At 40.1% G+C, this 20626-nt stretch overlaps 1 protein-coding gene across 1 annotated transcript in view; it reads right to left on the reverse strand.

Moving 5' to 3' along the window:
• plxnd1 (plexin D1) overlaps window positions 1-20626 on the reverse strand; it is a 72336-nt gene that overhangs the window by 45934 nt on the left and 5776 nt on the right. Inside the window, exons 3-7 of the mRNA XM_031753575.2 lie at window positions 16906-17037; window positions 15628-15728; window positions 9309-9438; window positions 5836-6013; window positions 5470-5578 (exon numbers count right to left, since the gene is read on the reverse strand). Coding sequence (XP_031609435.2) covers window positions 5470-5578; window positions 5836-6013; window positions 9309-9438; window positions 15628-15728; window positions 16906-17037 — 650 coding nt within the window. The remainder of the gene's footprint in view (window positions 1-5469; window positions 5579-5835; window positions 6014-9308; window positions 9439-15627; window positions 15729-16905; window positions 17038-20626) is intronic.

Below are 20626 nucleotides of genomic sequence, written 5' to 3' on the forward strand. Positions count from 1 at the left end.
TCCACTGCACATTATGAGCATGAGTAACGTGTGAGTCACTGTGCTGCCTCTGGGAAGAGACAGATGTCCCACACTAGGAATGATAGTGCCTCCAGTGATAACAGCACTCTAAGGGAGTTTCTAGATTGGGCGGAGTGAAGTGGGTGCAAGAGGATGTAGATATGTAATTGAGACGTGTGTGTTCTGATTAAAAGCAGACGGACCCCTCAAGGCTCTTATCAGCTGCACAGTTTCTGTTTTCCCTGACTCCCTTTCTGTCCTACTAAAACACCTATAAACCACCACACACACACACACACACTAAGACTGACACACAAGGATTGTTCACATACACACACTCTCTCCGCTTCATCTAACACTGACAGTAAATACCCTGTGAAACTGCCCTCCCCAACTCATAATGACCACACACACAAATAAAGAGTGAGGCTTGCGCTCTCAGGGCCTCAGTGGACACAGCGGTTAAACACACATCCTCAATCACATCTCTGTCAAAGAGAAATACGTTTGAAAGAAAAGATCAGTTTCAGGGGGGACGATAGAGAAAGGGGGGCGAGGGGGGAGCAAATGGCAAGAGAGACAGAGAGAGAAAAAAAAGAGAAGCAAGAAAGAGACATGCCCAAAACTTGAGACACAAAAAGCAAATACAGCAGCAGGAGAGTGTGTGTTTGAGAGTGAGAGCGTGGCTGAGAGACAATGAGAGCGAGAGAGCACGATAGGTGTTTGTCCTTCTGGGCTGTGTGGTGAGACTGGAATGCCTGGTCTGGCTGTCATTAACACTTTGCCCGGTGACCATTTTGAAAGTGTCGAGGAAAAACTGTCTAAAAACATTCGGGCGCTGACACGCACGCAACCACACACTCTTTAAAATAAGCAAACTAAGTCAACTCGTCAATCTCATAATAAAGGCCTCTTAAAGCTAAAGTCAAAATAATAATATAAAACATAAAATGCTTTCTATATTTACCTTACTAATATACTAGTGGTTTTCTGTTTAAGAGATAAATGGCTAATGTTTTCCCTGAAGAAGTTTAACTTGATTCATTAGATCATGTTTATTTAATGTTTTGTGGTCACCAGTTATTCTAATATTCTAAATTTAGGGGACTAGCATGGGTCAAGCTCTAGCTCTGCTACATTACCCTGCATGCAACTTAATAATACATTTATTTAGACACTGTCATGTGTTTGGCAGGTTTTGGCGTGGTTGCAACACATGCTTTGTGCTGAAAATTTAAGAGGAAGTATAACATCACCAGCTGTGTTTTTGCGTACTTTATAAACCACAGACGGTATTGCACAAGTGATTTTATACTTTCAGTAATACTCTTTATTGCAAGCGTTGGCTAAATATTTCTTGTCACATATATGCTATTAAGCCTGACTTTCTAGCATGTGTTTTAGATCCAGGCTTTACACACTGGAGCTCAAAACTGGCAGTCTTTCAAGGACAGCTGTCACTGCGGTACACTCACGACCTCAGATGAGATTGGTTTACTATGATTTTTTTTTGCATCCTTCTGATAAGAGATTATATTAAGGAGGAAGAGTACCAAAGAGTTGGGACAGACTAGGGAGAAAGAAATGGGAATGCAAATCATGCAAGGTACCGGGCTTAAATTACACCCACTAACTAATGGATTTCTTGTACGGCTCCTACAGTCTCAGCCTTGTACAGAGTAATAAAAATGCATCAATACTATTTAACCACCTACCACTTATCATGAATATGAAAAGAAAGCCTAGCATTTGTTTTGTGGTTACGCTATCCAGGGTTAAATCTGTTTTTTGAGGTGTTTTTTTACTATTTAATATATTTTGATTACTGACTGAAGACGATGTAAAATGTTTGGCAGATGTGCCTCTGTTTCCTTCGCCTTTATTCTGATTTTTTTCTCGCTCCCAGCTAAACAGTGTTATGTTTTGAACAAAGACAATTAAAGCTTATAATAATAAATATGGCCACTAATTCATTGAACTTGCTAAACCTGAAACAAAAACTCAATTAATTAGATTGAAATGTTCATCAAGAGAAAATTATTGGGCGGCTATTTTGGTAAATGATTAATCCCTTAAATTACTGTTCTGTCAAAACAATCTAACATCAACAGGTTCCTGCTTCTTAATAGTTCAGATATGGTGTTGTTTTTGCCTTTTACTACGGCAACTTTTATAATTCCTTGAATTTTTTGCAAATGCAAAGGGAAGACGGTGCCACTTGACTCTGTGGTTTCTTTTAAAGGCAGCTCATCTGTTTAGATCAGCGTTTGGGTTGTAAAGCTTGTGCTTTATAGTGTTCATCGGTTTTTATTGACACTTCTGTGAAGCACCATGTGTCTGTTTTTTGTCTCAAAAAGTGCAACACAAATAAAGTTTACTTACTCACGCTTCTGCGCTTCATTAACCAAATCAGTAATTGATTATTCAAGAAAACAATTAGCAGATTGGCAGATAATTAGCTCTTTGCAGCACTAAGAATCAGTTTATTTTTGATCACATCAGTCTGGCATTACCACAAAGAGCCAGAATGCCACAGGGGATATTGTCTCACTTTGTTTTGCATAGTGTATTAATAATGAATTGGAATAAAATACCCTCCACTGACACCTTGCAGAAATGTAATTTTGCTTCCACACCGGAGTAGCATGACACAGCACAGGACAGATTTTCTAATATGAGAATAAGTTTTGCAGCAAATCACTTTTAATGGTGCTTGCGTGACACTGATGGTTTGCACAGACGTTCAGATGTCAGTATCTAATAACATAAGAAAAACCTGAGTGATGGCTTTTTTCATAAAGCGTAAAACAAAGACCCTCTACTATCCGGTTTCCCTGAGAATGAGTGGCTCTTTAGGGATTATTAACAAAACAGCATGCAGTGATTAAAATCAGATAGAGTATAGCAGTTCCGCACATTACAGCAGAATGCTCATCCTGTGAGAATGGCACTTTGCTCATTATCACCTTCAACAAACCACCATCTAATTTCACACTCCTGGACCTCACCGAGCACCGAGGCCGCGCGCACATATTGGGTGCAGTCTTGCACACATGTACCTGCAACTGCAGCGTTCACACCTCGAAACTGCTTTCAAAAAGTGAACAAAAGGGACAAATCAAATGCCTTTTCAATCTCCGGGAATCAGACAAACACGCACACACACAGATGCCCCTCTAAACCTGAGATCTGCCCATCAGATAGAGCGGATCCTCTGACATGGTCCAACATGCAGGAGGAAGCCAGCTGGATTGCTTCCAGATATGAGTAAACCCTCCCAGTAACCGGGCCATACAAGTCACAGTCTTTCACATAAACAAACACTGACATGATCTGCCAGACACACATATCTAATTTCCTTTGGATTAATGTTTACAGCATATTAATCCCACATTTGATCCTGTACTGGGAAACCTGGAGCAAGCGAAACACACAATAAGCCTTTGAAGACACGTCAAGAGTATTGAGGCCTAAACAGAGAACAGGGGAAAAACATGAGAGGGAGTGGCTGGGGATGGAAGGTGGCTAGCATTTCCTGTTGTGAGATCACTATAATTGTATTTCACTGGGATTTATTTAACATTAAAGGTTTGTTTTGAGGAAATGTATTGCATATTGAAGCAGCCGATACACTATTTAAGTAAAAGCATCAATATAAAGTAATAATACTCTGTTACTCAAAGGATCTCATTTAATGCAATAATTGTGCAAATTAAAGAAATATTATGAGCAAAATTAAGTCAAAGACCTCATAATGGAGAAATGTGTCCCCTGTGAGTGGCACACTATTAAGCTGCTTCATTATTAGACCATTACTGATGCATCAGAGCCTAATAGCATTTTATTATTCTACCTTCCAGGTGAACTTAGTTTCAGCTGTTTATACGGTTCAGCAGTCTTGTCTGAGAGCTCGTGAGAGCTAAGTAACACATAATTTGGTATCAAAGAAGAAGAGAACTATTCACGTGTTTGACTTTTTTTGTAAAACACTGAATAATTTAAATGAGCAAACAGTTATCTTAAAAAACATCAATAACTCTTTGGTGGAACTGCTAACAACTTACAGATATCTGAGCTACTGGACACAGAACCTGTGCATGGTTCATTTTTTGAGACTGCACGTTGCTGTGCAAAATGAGCTACCCCTCATTTTTTCATATTTTGCTTCCAGGGAGTCAATTTAGTGACCAGGTAATTGTATCTTTAAGCACTTTGTTACTAACAGCCTGTTGCAAAACACAATTTGCTCCCATTTTTTTTTAGTTTCGTCTGTGAAAAATGCCAAAGATAACACAATTTGACAGGCATAAAATAGTATTTTTGTACCGTCAGAGCTATTACCCAAAACCTTGGCATATCTACCTCAAACTCAACACAAAGCAATATGAAGCCCTGTGGGATCATTTTGACAGAGAACGAAACAAAAGACAGCCAACGCTGAAAGAAGATCTTTGAATGTCCTGCGAGAAGCCTGGAGAACTACTTGAAGAAATTACAAGAAAGCTTGCCTAAGAGAGTCCAGGTGGTCGTACCCACTACTGACTTTCAAGAATTATTAACACTCTATTTTTTTCTTATAAACTGTATTTCCATGTATGCTTGCACATGTTTCAATAACCCTATTTTTCACTTTCCTTAAAAGAAATGAGGGTTAGTTTAAAACTTTTGCACAGTTCAAAAGTTAATAAAAATGATTTATCATCGTCACATGATAGTTCATGGTTTCAAGATTGCAAATTACGCCACAACATCCTGCAAGCCAAAATTTTATTTTGGATGGAATTTTTATTTCTCCAAGGTATAGCAGACCTAATAAGTTGAACCTGAAAAACATAAGCATAATCTTTGATTGGAAGTAATTTTAAAAAAAAAGTAGTATGAAGTAGTATTAAGTATTAGATGTAGAAAAACTCAAATAAAATTTCAACATGTGAGGATGAGGAGGCTCGGGAGGTTAAATGAACTGTTTAGCTGCCTGATCAAACATGACTGATCAATACGGACAGCAAACAGAACCTATAGCCCGAGGTCCCAATAATCATGTCCTCCAAATGCAGATGCTCAATATTCATATCCAGATACTTATTTAAATAGATAATAGTATGTGAAATAGCAAGAGTGATCACAAGTAAGCAGCTTTTTTGTAAGTCATAAGGACATGGAGACACTGATTTTCTCCTTAACAATGCACTAACATAGCACGTTTAATTTACATGAAAAACCCTAATCATGCTAGTATTTTGTGTCTAAATCTGGTGAAAGTTGAAATGCAAAGGGTTGCATAAAGAATGTAGTGGAGGAATAAATATAAAGTAGTATAAACTATAATTCCTGAAAATTGTACAGTACTTGAGAAAATGTAAATTGCACCACTACATCAATGTAAATGTGACTGCGTGTGAACACATCACCAACTGGTTAAATCAAGAATTTGAGATAAACCAAAGTGATATTAAAAGTGTGACTCACGGTGTCTTCGGATGTATTCTTCCAGTCCTCTCGCAGTCATAGATGATGAAGCTCCCAGATACCACAGATGTGCCATTTACTTTTATCGCCACAGAAACCGTCAGGTGATCTGAAGAAACAAAAGAATGTACACAACAGCGTATGTGACAACCGCTGAAGATGATATCGCCCTCATAACACAAACTAGACAATAGCACATCCTGACGTTACACCGACTTTGCTGCTTTTTGAAGAGATGAAAGGGGAAATTGGATTTGTTCATATAAAAAATGAATCAAATACCATAACTGTCCTTGAAATGTGTGGAAAACATGGCTGGCAGCTTAGCAAAAAAAAAGCCAAATGGTTGCCTGTTTGCAGTCTCACCTTTGCCAGGGAGGATTGGTTGATAGCGTTTTCGAGCGAGGAGAGGGCAGGTTTGGATCTGAGAGGGACCGGAGTCCAGGTGCACCGTGGCGACTGTAGAAACCCCCGGCTCGTATTCACACTCCACCCGGGAGCCAATCAGATCAGGAACGCTGCCGTTTATCAAGATGCCAACATCCTGCGGCAAGAACACATATAGCAATATAAATACCTGCTCGTCTTCATCAAAATTAATTAGAAACCTGAATCCCCCGAACGCACAAACACCGACTCCAATACTCCTTAACAGAGAGCGAATGGTGTTGGCATTACTTCAACTTTGTTCAAGAGTTTAAGCAGAAAAATAAAGAAACTAATGTGCAATGAAGAAACAGATGGCACAGTGCTACATTCACATCTAAATCTGGGTATGTGATGAAGTATGACAGACGTATAATGAGAAACATAACACCTCACTGACATGACTGAATTTCAGCTAAATGATTTCAATGTGAGAAAACTAAGGGCGGGATGGTGGGAGCAGGCAAGGATTGTTAAGCAGAGAGGAAGGAGCAAGATGACATATTCTGCAGCCCAGCAGGTAGGAACTGAAGCAGCCGGCGGCATGTGCTTACATGTCTTAAAAATCTTCTCCATTGTTTAGTGGAATTGATCATTTCCTGCCTAAGGCCCTGACTTCCTGCCTGCTGCTTCCTGCTTTTGGGGAGACAACCTTGAGCGGAGTTTCCTGTTGGTGAAGGATGCCTTTGGCTGCGGCAGCTGGTGGACCAGCCACACTGACCCTCATTACAAGCAAATATCCACAATTAATGAACCAATTAATGACCTGTCGTCTCCGAGTCAAGTCCAATTATGATCTGTAATTAAAGGTCAACTATATCTGAGGTGTCAAATTTCCCTGAGCTAATTATCACATTGTTATCTTTTGTTACGCGATATAATGACTGTTAAGAATCACTGAAAACAACAGTTTGGAAGCTATACCCCATAAGCAGGTGACGCAGTCACTCTTTTAACCAGGATATATTATCCTGCCAAGTCTGATTAAAGTAGTGGTCCATGAAATACCACTTACAAACACCTGCAAAGCTACGGGTGAAGATTTTGATGGGTAAGCTCATCATTAATGCAAAAAAGGCACTAATGAAGCCTGACTAGCTCTCAGGTATACTTGAAAGTTGAGTTAAATGTGTGTTTTACATTAGTACAACAGACACTGGTAAAGGTAAAGGTGATTGGAAACATGCCCGAATACAGTGTACAAGTACTATAGAGTAAGCTGACATTGGAAAGTCACTGCAAATTACTATTTAAATAACTGATAAAACATATTTTTCTGTCTGCACAGCAGCAAAACACTATTTACTATTAATCGGCATTTCATTTCACCCATTTTAGTTACAGCTAAATATAAAAATAAATAATCGATGTGGTGCTGGTGCATTTTGAACCATCGCTAATGAAATCTGACAAATATTATGGCTGCCTGTGCAGATCAGCAAAGAAATCAGTGCTTCAGTTTTTTGAGCGTGAAACTCTAGTGCTTTATTAGTGTGTTGATTAGCACTAATTACCAGGTATCTGTGTCTTTGTTTTGCTCCTATACAGTCTTTTAAATGAAGCTTGTCTCCTCTGCTAACAGATGTCACTGAACTGGACCTCTTTGCCATTTTGATGATGTTGATACCTTTTTTGGAGCATTTATAATGGAGTTACTAGAATAAATATGTTGCTTCTAGGTTATGATCAATTCAAGAAGTTTTTCCCCTAATTTTGTTACATAAAATACCATTTAGCACTAATTACCTCTGTTATAAACACATGAAAACACAAATATTTTAGAAATCTGTGAAAAAAAGTTGTTAAAACTAAAAATAATATTGTTATTTATTAGGCAAAAAAGAAAATGATATCATCTGTCATAGTCAGATTTGAGCCAGTACACTGGATTTGTATGTGAAGTCATAAATTAATCAGCATAACGTTCAACCACTAAATCTAATTTTTCCGATCAGTAAAACTAGAAAATCCCCGCAGTTTGGTTTGTTAATCAAAAAATAATCATCTGCTTAAGAAAAAGTAATTCATGGGTAATAACAATAATTATATTTTGGAATTAAAATTATCATTTCATTTAAAGAGCTTGCATGTACTGGTGTATTAACCACTACAGAAACATAGAAAATGATTTGGGTAATTACCAGTACTGGTAATTTAGGGTAGTTCTGGCATAAACTAATATACACCTGCTAGCACCTATACAGTCTTTGAGTGCTGCTAAAAGCCTTTAGCTGATCGGGAGGAGGGACAAACCCGGCCTCAGGGGGTCACAAGCTAGTGTAGTCTTCATGGGGGTCCCTAGTCCAGACAAATGGGAGGGTTACATGAGGGAGGGCATCCGGCATAAAAACTGTGCTAAATCAAATATGCGTGTCCATCTGCTGCGACGACCACTTGGGAAATAAAGGAATAGCTGAGAGTACCAGACTAGCCTTAGCCTATAACTCTGTACTCCAGCCTCTTATCCATAATAAAACCAATGGAGGATGTCATTCCAACATTGTTGAGACACCTGGCAAAGTTCTTGTTTCAATTTCTTTGCTGGGTCAGTAGAAAACATTAAGGAGAAATTTGCACCGATAACTTCCTGCAACCATGAGCACTAATGTATATATACAGAATATAGATGCACTTTAGATTTTTGACATTTGACTTGTTGAATTTTTCAAAAACCCAGTAAAACAGTGGACTGGGGTTACAGTAACATTTCCGTATCATAGTCCATCAGATCAACTCATGTATTCAGTCCAAGACATTTTCTAGCTTATATCTTTCTAGCTTATATAGGTTTCCAGAATTTAGACAGATTTTTTTTAATTTTTCAGGCTCTGTACTTCAAAACATTCAGTTTTGATTCAAACAGTGATCAGATATTGCCAAGTCTCAGCTTTGATTTTAGTCTGTGCTGAAAGAACTACGAGGGCTTTTCAAACACAGTAGTCATATATCAAAGGTTCAAAAGCAGTCGCACAATCGACTACCAAATATTTCTGTGCGTCAGCTGTGTGTTGTTCCGTTCAACATAAAAGAGCTTCCATATGGCTCAGAGTTGAGAGCGCAGCTATGAAAGTGTTGAAGAGAGAACATGGACAGCAACATTTTTTAAAAGCTGGAAAAAAGCAGATGAATGCTGGCGTTACATAAACGTATGCATCGCTGTAAGCAGGAAGTTGTGATGGTGGAAGAAGCTGCAGTAGCACACGACACTGGCACTTTATTTTATTAGCTGAGTAATAATAATAGTCTGTGCTGTAATGGTGAGAGGTGTCAGATTATAAAGGTGGTCATGAGACATCAGCTTTAAATAAACTGTCCCCATTGCAGCCATAACTTTGTGAAGATCAACAGCCGTGCTTGTCTGACTTGTGAAAAGCATGTGACGGTAACAATAACATACAACGAGTTCACAGCACCTTGATGTCTGCCGAGATGCTAATCTCTGCGGGTGTCAGGGTCATGGAAGGACACTGTTGGGGGCCTTCACCCATGCTGATCCAAGAACGAGCCAGCAGCTCCTGAGCGCACTCCTTCTGGATGGTACATCTGGACAGAAAGAAACAAAATGAACATCATATCTGCTACATCATGTGTGTTACATTTTCATGTTGAATCTGTTGAGATTAGATTACAGGAAGAAGAGATTCAACATGTTCTGTATGGCCTAAACTTCAAGGTCATGCACACGTTGCTTTGCTCGTCCAGTATCAGATTATGATAAAGTAACTGCTTATCATTCCTGCAGCTGGTAATCTAGACCATAGACAGCCATATGGGTTTGTGAATCCAGAACTTCAAGGTCGTATGTGTCAAACTCAACGCCTACAAGTCTAATCTGGTCCCTTTTTTAAAAAAAATTTATTCGGCCTGCACATCACTTTAGGTTCTCAAAAAATGTTGCCCTGAACAGTAGGTGTCATGGTACTGTGCTTTTTGTTGTAGTTTCAGTTCAGTGGCTTTTCTATGTGTCTTTATCTTCCTACTTCTGATGGTTGTTTCTCCTTTTGTCCTGTCTGCACCTGCATTTGGTTTCCCTTCTTTGTGACTACCCACCACGCCCTCGGGAGTTTCACCTGCGTCCAGTCAGCTGTGCGTGCAAATAGTCATGCACGCACATGACTATGCTCCCCTTTTATTTGTCCCACTGTTGCTCCCCAAAGTCTTTGTGTTCTACTAGATCCATGATTCTTTTGGTCAGTGCCCTGCAGAAGTCAACTCATTTCTGTTAGTTGTTGTCATCTTTCAATAAAGCTCGTCTTTTGTAGGCTCAGAATGCCTCTGGTCTATATTTGGGTCCTACCTACAGAGAAACTTCGAGGGTAAAGAGAAGCCTGGCTATGAGGCGTTTGCGTCATCATTTTGATTCGGGTCTGTGAAATTGGTTCTTGTGAATAGGTTATATGGTAGCCTTGTAGAACTGCACAAGGAACAGAATAATTTTGCTTGACTAAATGCTATGAAGGTCAAACAACTTTTAAACTGGCTGGCTGAGGGCTTTTCAAATTTTAGGCGTGAGGACTATATGAGACATGCATTTTTGATTAAAAACTGCATATAAATAAACCATGTATGACTGTTAAAGTGATTCTCATTACCGATTGTGACCCTTGATGAAACCACGTTTGACACCCCTGTTCAAGGTCAACTTTATATTCTTTGTGAGGTGAGTTTGTGTTTTCATTTCATTCCTGGAGTTGACGAATTCTCTCCACTGGGTTTCATGGTCTGCTTGCTGCAGATTTATGAGGTGCTCTGGTCTCCTAATGTCACATTCAGACTTTGGCTGTCAGTTTGGCTGGCTCGACACAAGAGACTATTTGACCTTAGGTCATATGCATTGCTATGGTAACCCATCCCACAGGCACAGTTACAGATAGCAGAATGACAAAACTACCAGTCTGATTCTTAGTCTGTTTGGACCAACAGTGCATCTAGGAATATGAATGCTGGACACATGGTAAGCAGTACCATACATACAGTCGTGTGTATGTGCGCAATCTGCGAGTATAATGAACGTCTGGGACATAAGAACTGTAAAAGGGCACTCAACAAGCAAGGTGGCCTCACACCCTGACTTCTGCTTCACTAATGAACTTCACCACTGGCACAGAGCTCAGTTCATCTGCAGTGCAGACTGAAAGGACAAAGTGACCTCAGAGTAAGGAGAAAAAGAAGAGGCCCCATCTAGCAATGTCCTAACACGGCACATAATGAGTTTGGCACGTCCCACTTCCTTTCCACACTTTCACAGTTGTTTTAAAATAAAGTGTGTCTTTCTGTGCCTGCGCGGCTGTAAGCGTGAGTGTTTGTGTCCGAGAAAGCCAGTGTCCACATTCTCAGTCCCAGCGGCACAGAGGGACTCAGAGGGGCCTGAGGTCAGCTGCTCAACTAAAAATAGAAATAAAGGGCTTTACAAGCCAGAGAGCCCCCCCACACCCCCCCACACACACACAGACAGACAAACTCACACACTTTCACAAAACAATGTATTTCAGGGTTTCAGATTCTAATTACAGACAGTGATAGACAGTTTCATTATAAAAGTACCTCATACAAATATAGTTGTGATCTGTTTTACAACTTCCTTTAAGGAAAATAAACACTTCTCTGTTTTTCAGTTCATGAATTTGGTCTAGTATCAAATATTCTGACAATTATGTCCTCAGATAAGGACTCTTAATAACACACATTCATAACACACATATAAAACACAGTTTTTCAGGGTTTATGTTTTTTAGGTATATACTTGTAAACATTATGATCTCTTATAGTAAACACTATTAACATCAGTGACTTGCCAAATATAAGCAAGTCACTGTGGAAATGTTAGCATGATAGCATTTTACTCAATAGTCAATACTCTCTTCAGTCAGAACTCCAAAGGTACTGAGGTGTGATGCTCCCATCATGTCTTTGAAATTATTATTACAAACCTATAGTTGCCAGTAATCATTCATATATGTTGAGATTATGAAATAAAACAACTTCCATTTGGGTCATTATCAAGTGCAAACCTCCAGGGCTGAAAAATGAATCCGAGGCTTGAGTGCCTCTTGTGCATTTCCATCAGTAGCCACTTGAGGCTGGCTCTCAAAGCGAATCAATCCCCAGAGATTTCCATTTTAAAATGCCTGACTTCAGCAATTAAAATAAAATGCTTACGGATAATTTCACCAATTATATTGACTGTATGAAACCAATGTTTGGATTTTGTTTGATTGCTTGGGTTGTGTAGAATTCATTTTGACTGAGACAGCTAATTTTAGCTCTTTATTTGTCTGCTGCTTCAAACTGATTAGCAGATGTAGTCACGATAAGATGAAACTCCATCCTGAACAACAACACATCACATATTACACCATGTCTTTATTTATTGAATAAAAATTCAGACAAAATGCAGAAATGGTGTGTGAAAAGTACACCATCACTGCCTTCACAGGAATTCAGAGGGTAGGGAGCAGTTGCTGCTAATCAAATACACTTGATTAACTGATCATCAGCAAGCGTGAGCACCTCTATAAAAGCAAAAGTTTTGGCAATTTACTGGTGTGAAGCACTCTGTTGCCAATGCCAAGGAGGAAAACAATGTCCTTAAATAAGCAACTGCTGTTGCTTATCAGTCTGGGAAGGGTTAGATCAATGTTTGGCCATAACAGCGGACGGTGCCACATATGGAGAAAACCAAACACAGGATATCAGCAAAAACACCTCATACCAGCTGTCAAGCACGGTGGTGGAGGGGTGATGATTTCTTTTGCAGCTACATGACCTGGGCACTTTGCAGTCATTAAGTCAACCATGAACTCCTCTGCATACCAAAGTATTATAGAGTCAAAAGTGAGGCCACCTGTTTGACAGCTAAAACTTGGCCCAAATTAGGTCACGCACCAGGACAATGATCCCGAGCACAGCAGCAAATCTACAACAGAACGGCTGAAAAAGAAAAGAATCGAGGTGTTGCAATCCAGACCTCATGAAAGCTGCGCACTGATGAAAGAACCTCAATGAACTGAAGCAACGATGTAAAGAGGAGTGGGCCAGAATTCCTCCACAACAATATGACAGAGTGATTAAGTCACACCAAAAAGAATTACTTCCAGTATATTTAAGTGCATTTATTTTTCACACACTGCTTCTGCATTTCTTTTAGTTTTTGTTAAATAAAAAGTGACACCGTGTGACGTATCCCGTGTTGTTATTTGAGATTATATTTACCTGGTTATGAGACCTATAAGACCACATCTGTGCATTGTACCAATCTTTTATGGATTCATTTTTCTAAGCAAACTTGTTCATCTTAGCTGATAAGTTAGTTCTTCATCCTCTTCCCTGTCTAAGATCACATCTGGCGTCTTCCTTGTTTATTTTATCCAGTAAACTCAAGATTGTATCTTTAAGTACCGAACAGCTCATAAATACCAGTTGGTATGAAATGAAGCACGCATCCAGGAAACTTACAGACACGCAGTCTCAAGTGATCATCAGCAAAGCAGCGTGGGAGCTGAAACAATTGGCTTATAAAATGCACCAAGTTGCTCAGATCGTATCTTTTTATTCTTTCTTAAAATGGATGCAAACAGTACATAACCTGCTAATTCAAACACCTACTGGATCAAGAGCAGCAGTGAGAAGAAATTAATTCAAAGTACTTTTCTTTTCTCTAACAGTCTGGAAGACCAAATAAACATACAACAGGTACACACGTACGCACTCATCATCAGCCCCACTGCAGCCCGCTGACTTTAAAAGCTTTTCAAACAGCTCCTTAAAATAAACAGAGCCAACATATGCAGCTAAAATATGACCTGAGAAAACTCATCACCTCCTAAGTGTCTGAACGTCAGTGAGACTGTTAAACAGCAGGAGAACATATGAGCTTCTAAATGCACAAACAGACACAAACACATACAGGCAGACACACAAAAGTCGCTGTGAGATAAGCACATGCAGATAAGCATGATAATTTGTGAACAGCAAAGACTGCGTGTGATGCATAATTTGATTCAAATAAAGATATTTAAGTGCTTTCTTGTGACATGTGGCAGATTAGACCAGCACCAGCATGAAAAGAGTGATCAAGGACCGAGCTTTATCTCTGGTGGAGGAACTAGCTTTCTTCTTCAGACAACAATGGAGCATCCAACAAGCGAACAGATATGTTTTCATGCTCACTCTACACGCGGACGTGCAGAGAGACGTCAGCGCCATGCATAAAATCGAGCAGGCACCCACAGAGACAGGGGTGGCTTCACAGATTGTGAGATCTTGACTCCCCCCACCGTCCTCAGTGTCTGTAGTTGAATGAGACAGTGAGGTGATAGAGGAAACCATCCACCCCCACACATCAACCCCCTGATCCCCTGGGCTCTGGGGCCACAGTGCCAACCCAGCGGCCAGTATGACTGGCCAAACAGTGCATCAAAAACACGCACACACTCATGACATCAGCTCCCTGGTCTCCGTTAGCCAGACAGCGTCACACACTCACGCTGACACTTACACACAGGCTTACACACTTTGACATTTCCTTGTCAAAAGAACCAGTGTGCGCTCTCCCTCCCACCACCATCATCACAATCAACGCTCCTTTGTAGAGGGATAGAGAGGAGGACAAGGGCACTGGGAGAGGAGAAGACAAGGACTAGAGGGAGGTTTAGAGAGGGATGGCTAAATTCTCAAAGCTACTGGAAAATACGAGGGCAGGAAAAGGGAAAAAAAAACCCAAGCAGAAGACAGCGAGAATCACAAGGGTAAAAAAAATGCAGCGAAGCGAGAAAGGGACTGGGATAAAGAGACGACAGATAGATAAATAAGGAGAGGAGACGGGGAGATGACAGTGAGACAGTCTGACCACATACACATAAACACATAACACTCATCAGTTCCACTCTTCCAGCTCTGAATGGCCCCTGGCCATGCAAGAGCCTCCAGAGCCACGGCACAGCTCATCACAAAATTCGCTATCTCGTCTGATCTGCTTTAATCACCAAGCAACTCGCACGCAGACAAACAACCCGCAAACAAACACAGCTCGACACAACACATATTCTCCCCGAAAGCCAGTGAATGCACGGCCAGAGAGCCAGTCCTGACAGAGCCACATTAATCACAGTGTACTCTCACTCGCTCACAGTTACACTTCAGCCAAGTCACTCCTCGCTGGGCGCTCCCAGCCTGTCACTCCCTCCCCAAACAACTAAAGAACCAGGGGAGCGCTCCAAACAATGATGTTACTCTCGAGTCTGCGGCCTAATGAAAAGCAAATCAATTCTGCTCAATCCAACAACACTCTTCCAACCCCAAAACACACTCGGTTTCTGCCACTGCTCATTCAGCTGGGCGACATTTTGAAACTGAGAACGAGAATGACGAAAATAGGCAAACAAGCCTCAGTGGGTTTGATTCATGCAAATGCTTCAAGTAATAAAACGACCAACGATCGTTATTGCTCTGTGCCATCAGTCTATTCTGGAATCGATGCGCCTTTCATATAAACAGCTGACCTCTTTTTAAAAGCAGAGATTTTTGATTTACGTCAAAAAGCATGTGGCATGTGTGTGCGCGATACCAAGCGTCTGATAATTTGATTGAATTATGCTTAACTGGCACCAAAGGAGAGGCTGGGAGGGTCAGACAAACAAGTCTGAGGATGACAGTTGAAGAAACAGAAGGAGAGACTGCGTCTTTGTGTGTTTGTGTGTGTACGTGCATGTGTGTACGTGCTGTGGTTCTTACCTATTCTCCAGCGTGCACCAACCACAATGGGCGTCACCTGCTCCCAAACAGTCACTGCAGCTCTTCCACTGATCACAATCTGCCACTTTTACTCTCAGCATCTGCACATCAATGCACAGAAGCAAACATGAGCGCACAATCATCTTCAAGGGCGGCCAAAAAGTGGAAAACAAGCGATTTTGTTACCAAGATGCTGACGGCTGTTAAGAGAACTTAAGAAGGATCCTCCTCGAGAATTTTGATAATCTGCTACAGTGTAAGAGTATCACTGCAATTTTGAGTCTCTAGGATTTAAACTACCACCCAGACGAAATATGAATATAATATAATAAGCCCATAATGAAAACCAGCTTACAGGCTCACACATAACTTTTGCATGCCTTCATTCAGCACTTATTGACAGCAGAAAGAAATGAATAAATGTCATGTAGTCTTGCAGTAAACACATCATGACATCGAAAGTGTTTATTAATGTACAATAACTGCAGACAGTCTTTCCTAAATAACTCCTACAAAGACATTTGATCTTGTCGTTTTCCAAATGCAGATATATTTCACCGACATCCGCTTACAATCAAGCAGATAAAACAATCTCAGAAAATGTAATTACACATTTGTAAACTCCTACGTGCGGTGTACATCTCCTTAAGTTTCTTGAGGCTACCAACAATCTTTTTTTCTTCTTTTTTTGCTGCTTTGTCTATTTGCAGTGCAAACAAATAAGAATACGCTGTAGGTAAACACAGATAGGCAGTTTGAACCTAGGAAGCGAATGCCGGTCTCAGAATGTAAATCTGTTTAAAGGTTACAGCTAAAAAAAATGCCAGCCAATAATAGTGCCAAATTTAATTTAAATCTTAACAATGTCACGGCAAATGTTACCTAAAAAATGTCATGCAGCAGTTTTGTCAGAGTCTAAAAAGGAGCTGTAGTGTATTTTCTGTGTGCATATCAAACTTGGCTTCCGTGACAGGAAGCACAGAGATTTAATAGCAGCACAGACAGCTAACAACCTGATGCACTGTCACTGTGCAGAAACCATAAAGGCCAGAGGTGCAGCCATATCCCGCCCTAAGCCCAACTGTTATCAAACAAATTGGCTTTGAAATGCAGCTCTGAAAGCTTAATGTAGGTCTGCATGCATGTCTGCCTTAACCACAAAAATGGTAGTGTTCTGTTAAGTGAAGTTAAGGAGGATGTACAGGATGTCACCACGTGGTCTTATTGTGGTTATTATGGTCACGCTACGTGCTGATATGCCTGCAAGTATATCCTTACATGATGAGAGGTCATGACATAAAGAAAGTTGCTGTCGTTGGGATCGAAGGTCATGATGTGGTGTACTGCTTCGTTGGCTCGCAGCTTCAGCATCCACTGATTGGCTGTGGTCATGTTTGGTAGTAGAGTCAGCTGCGAAAAAGAGAGACACACATGTTGAATTGCAGAGGTGGAACCACATGCAAAGTGGGGTGCAATTAAAAAAAAAAATAAGCTGAACGCCAAGTTCTTGCTTCACATTCATGCAGAAGAGTTTCTCAAGTGTTGACAATCGCTCAGTGCAACCACATTTTCAGTTGATCGAGCAGATCGAGTCACTTTCTCAGCAACACCACAGAAGAAGCAGGTGTTTTCCCACGTCTGTGTTCGGCAAGAGATTCACAAACGAAACTTTTGTCCTTGGAGACTACGCCTACCTGCAGCAAGCACCGAGATGTACAGACAACCTCGATTTTGTAATTGTTATTGCACCATATTTTTGGTGTCTTGTTGTTTGTGTAATGTCAGATGATTTGGCAGTCTACAGTTTTTGTCTGCCAGCGGTCCAACTGAAAATATGAAATCTAAATCAGCAGCTGGTGCAGTAAAATAAGCAGCCACGATGACTGTCTATTGTTAGATGGTAAGTTTACTGTGGTAAAAATTGAGGGCACTGGAACTCTGGACTTTTTGTGTGGTAATTCATATCTCATCTTTAAAATGTGTTTCCAGAAGCCATACCTGTATACAATATCAAATAACGTAATATGTAAATGTAAAATAATGTTTATATGGGAAACAGTCACAGCTGTGATGCTCACAGGACACAGACATTAACAGTAACTGACACCCATGTTCATTTCTGTGTGCAGATAAATTTAACACAGATAAAGAGTCGGTGAGCAGCGCTGGGGGTGAAGAATGACATGAAGGCACTACATGCAATCAAACTAGTTTAAGTTCAGGAATCATAGCTTGCTGGTAGTTCAGCTACATTCACTGGTGTATAGTGTTTCAAAAAGTCTTTTGGATGTGTGTTGTGTATAACTTTGGACCGCTGCTTCTCCACAATAATCAAACTCTTTTGGCCAGTCAAATGATCCAAAGTGGTTTACAGCTAAAATAAATTCTGCCTGGATGGATTGTTGTTTTTTTAAGGCAAGTATTAAGTTGACCTACAGCTTCCTGGAATACTTGGCTATGGTATTTGATGTTTTGAATATAAGTTTGTAAAACTAACCTTTAAAACATTAGGTCATAAGTGCTGATTTCACTATACTATATATATAATCAGAGATCCTGCCAGACACAACATCCCACCTGGATTCTGGTTTCTGCTACAAAAACCTTTTTTGTCATGTCTGACCTGTGAATAAGCGGACAGTTTTTACACTGCCCTTACTTATCCTGAAGTTATCCTTTTATACTATTTTTAATAAGAGTGGTATCACATGCCCAGTGCCAGTTTCTTTCTTATAAAATAGTCTGAGCTAATTGGCCAAAGTAGATTTCTTCCTAAGGTATATTTAGTGTAGTTCAACGTCTTCATGCTTTTAAGGTAGCTCCCCCAATACAACCAGTGAGTCACGTGAGGGAATAAACCTGGGACAGTTTGTGTAGAGCTACAATGAATGGATGAATGAACAAGGGTACATTGTATGAGAGTGGGATTGGAAGTTGAGGCACGGCGGGGCCAAGACATAGTGACATAGTGGATGAGGAAGTGGGTGAGTGGGAGGATGAAATTCAGATTGGCTACATCTGGGTCAGGACTAAATGAGAGACCCATATAGCAGGGTATAATATTTAATCAGAACTGAATTAAGTATCGAACTGTGCCTCAAAATCTTTTCACCCATGAATAGAAATGGCAAAGTGAAGCCGCTGCTCATGGTTATAGCTGCAGTAATAAAAAGAAAGTACAACTTCTATTATTTCTAAGGTTTTTTATATTGGGACATAATTTAAAAAAAAAAAAAAAAAAAATCTTACCTCAGGTGTAAAATAACAAACATATTCTGTGGTTTTATTATTTATTTAAAAAACGAAACTGAACGTTGCAGTGTGTGAAAATGACGCACACGGTCCTCCCACAGCGTTTCAATCAAGTTGAGGTTAGCACTTTTTCTTGCACATTGCAACATCTTGATTCTTTTCTTTTTTACCATTCTGTTGTACATTTGCTGTCATGTTAGGGATCACTGTCCTGTTGCATGAACCAGTGTGGGCCAAGCTCTGGCTGTTGGACAGATGTCCTCACATTTAACTCCAGAATATTTTGATATAAAAAGGAGTTCATGGTTTACTCAAGATGCCCAAGTCCTGTGGTTGCAAAACACATCATCACCACCACAACTGGTATGAGGTGTTTGTGCTGATATGCTGTTTAGGTTTCTCCAAACATGGCACTGTTAATTATGGCCAAACATGAACATTCTGGTCCCCAAAGGGCATTGTTCAGCAAGTCTTGTTGTTTGTTCAGATGTAATTTTTCAATACTAAACTGCCATGTTCTTTTTTTAGAGAGAAGAGCCTTCTCGAGGCAATCCTTCCAAATAAGCCATACTTGTTCAGTCTTTTTCTATCATGAATTTTAACATTTTAACATGTAGACCTGTAGAATCTGAGATGTAGCATTTGAGTTCTTTTTGCTACTTCTCTTAGCATTGAACCGGTAAACCGGAACATCCACTCCTGACAAGATTGGCAACTGTCTTGTGAATAATCGTTCTCACTCTAGAATGATAGACTTGAACCAGTGGACCTCACATGGGCTTAGAACTTGTCCCAGATTGCTGGGCACCAAAAATTGTTTCTTGAAGATCATTGCTGATGTCTTTCCTCCTTGGCACTATGGTAACACACCTGAATGCTCCAGACTAGCAATATGACCTTAAGCTTTTATAGAGGTGCTCACAATGGCTTGATGAGCAGCACCTGACTGCCATTTACCCTCACTTCAATTGAATTCAATTTAATTTTAGTTAGTCAGTAGCTCCTAGGCACTTTACAATAATAGGAAGAAAACCCCAACAATTAAACGACCCCCTCTGAACAAGCACTTGGTGACAGTGGGAAGGAAAAACTCCCTTTTAACAGCTAAGGAAGGGCTAGCCATCTGTGGTGACTTGTTGTAGGTAATGAGAGAAAGACTGAATTAATTCCTGTGGAAGTAGTAAGGATGTACTTGGGTTTTTACACTCTCCCTCCTTCCTTTGGCTTATTTTTTGGCCTAACCTGTCATGTTATGTTGTTCATCTGAGGTGGCATTTACCCAATTTTAAGCGCTGTTAAGGACCAGATTATTTTTCATATGTAAAACAATAGAATTCTTTTTTTTTTTTTAACCACAACTGTACCTCAATTACTCAGTAGGAGGTTACATGAGGGGTGATTGGACTGGTGCTTGGGTGCTTAGAATGCTGTAGCTGTTACTGTGCTGCGTATGTTATCAAGAAAAAATATCCAGACAAAGATTAAATTAATTTTTGTCTGAGCTGCCTCACTCCTTCACTTTTAAAAGGCCAACATGACAGATTAAATTCTTTTGTCTGGAAACTTTCCCTCCCCCAAAGCTAACGTGGATACACAAGAGAGTAACCAAAACTCTCAGTCTTAATTAAATTCATGCATGTATGTATAAGCAATGACTGCCAGATTTAGTAAAGTGATTTTAGTTCCTGCCTTTTATTTCAAATATTTTTTTCATGTTTCCACCTTCACAAATACATTTCAGGGGCTC

This window comes from Oreochromis aureus, linkage group 20 (genome assembly GCF_013358895.1).
Source record: "Oreochromis aureus strain Israel breed Guangdong linkage group 20, ZZ_aureus, whole genome shotgun sequence".
Taxonomy (NCBI): domain Eukaryota; kingdom Metazoa; phylum Chordata; class Actinopteri; order Cichliformes; family Cichlidae; genus Oreochromis; species Oreochromis aureus.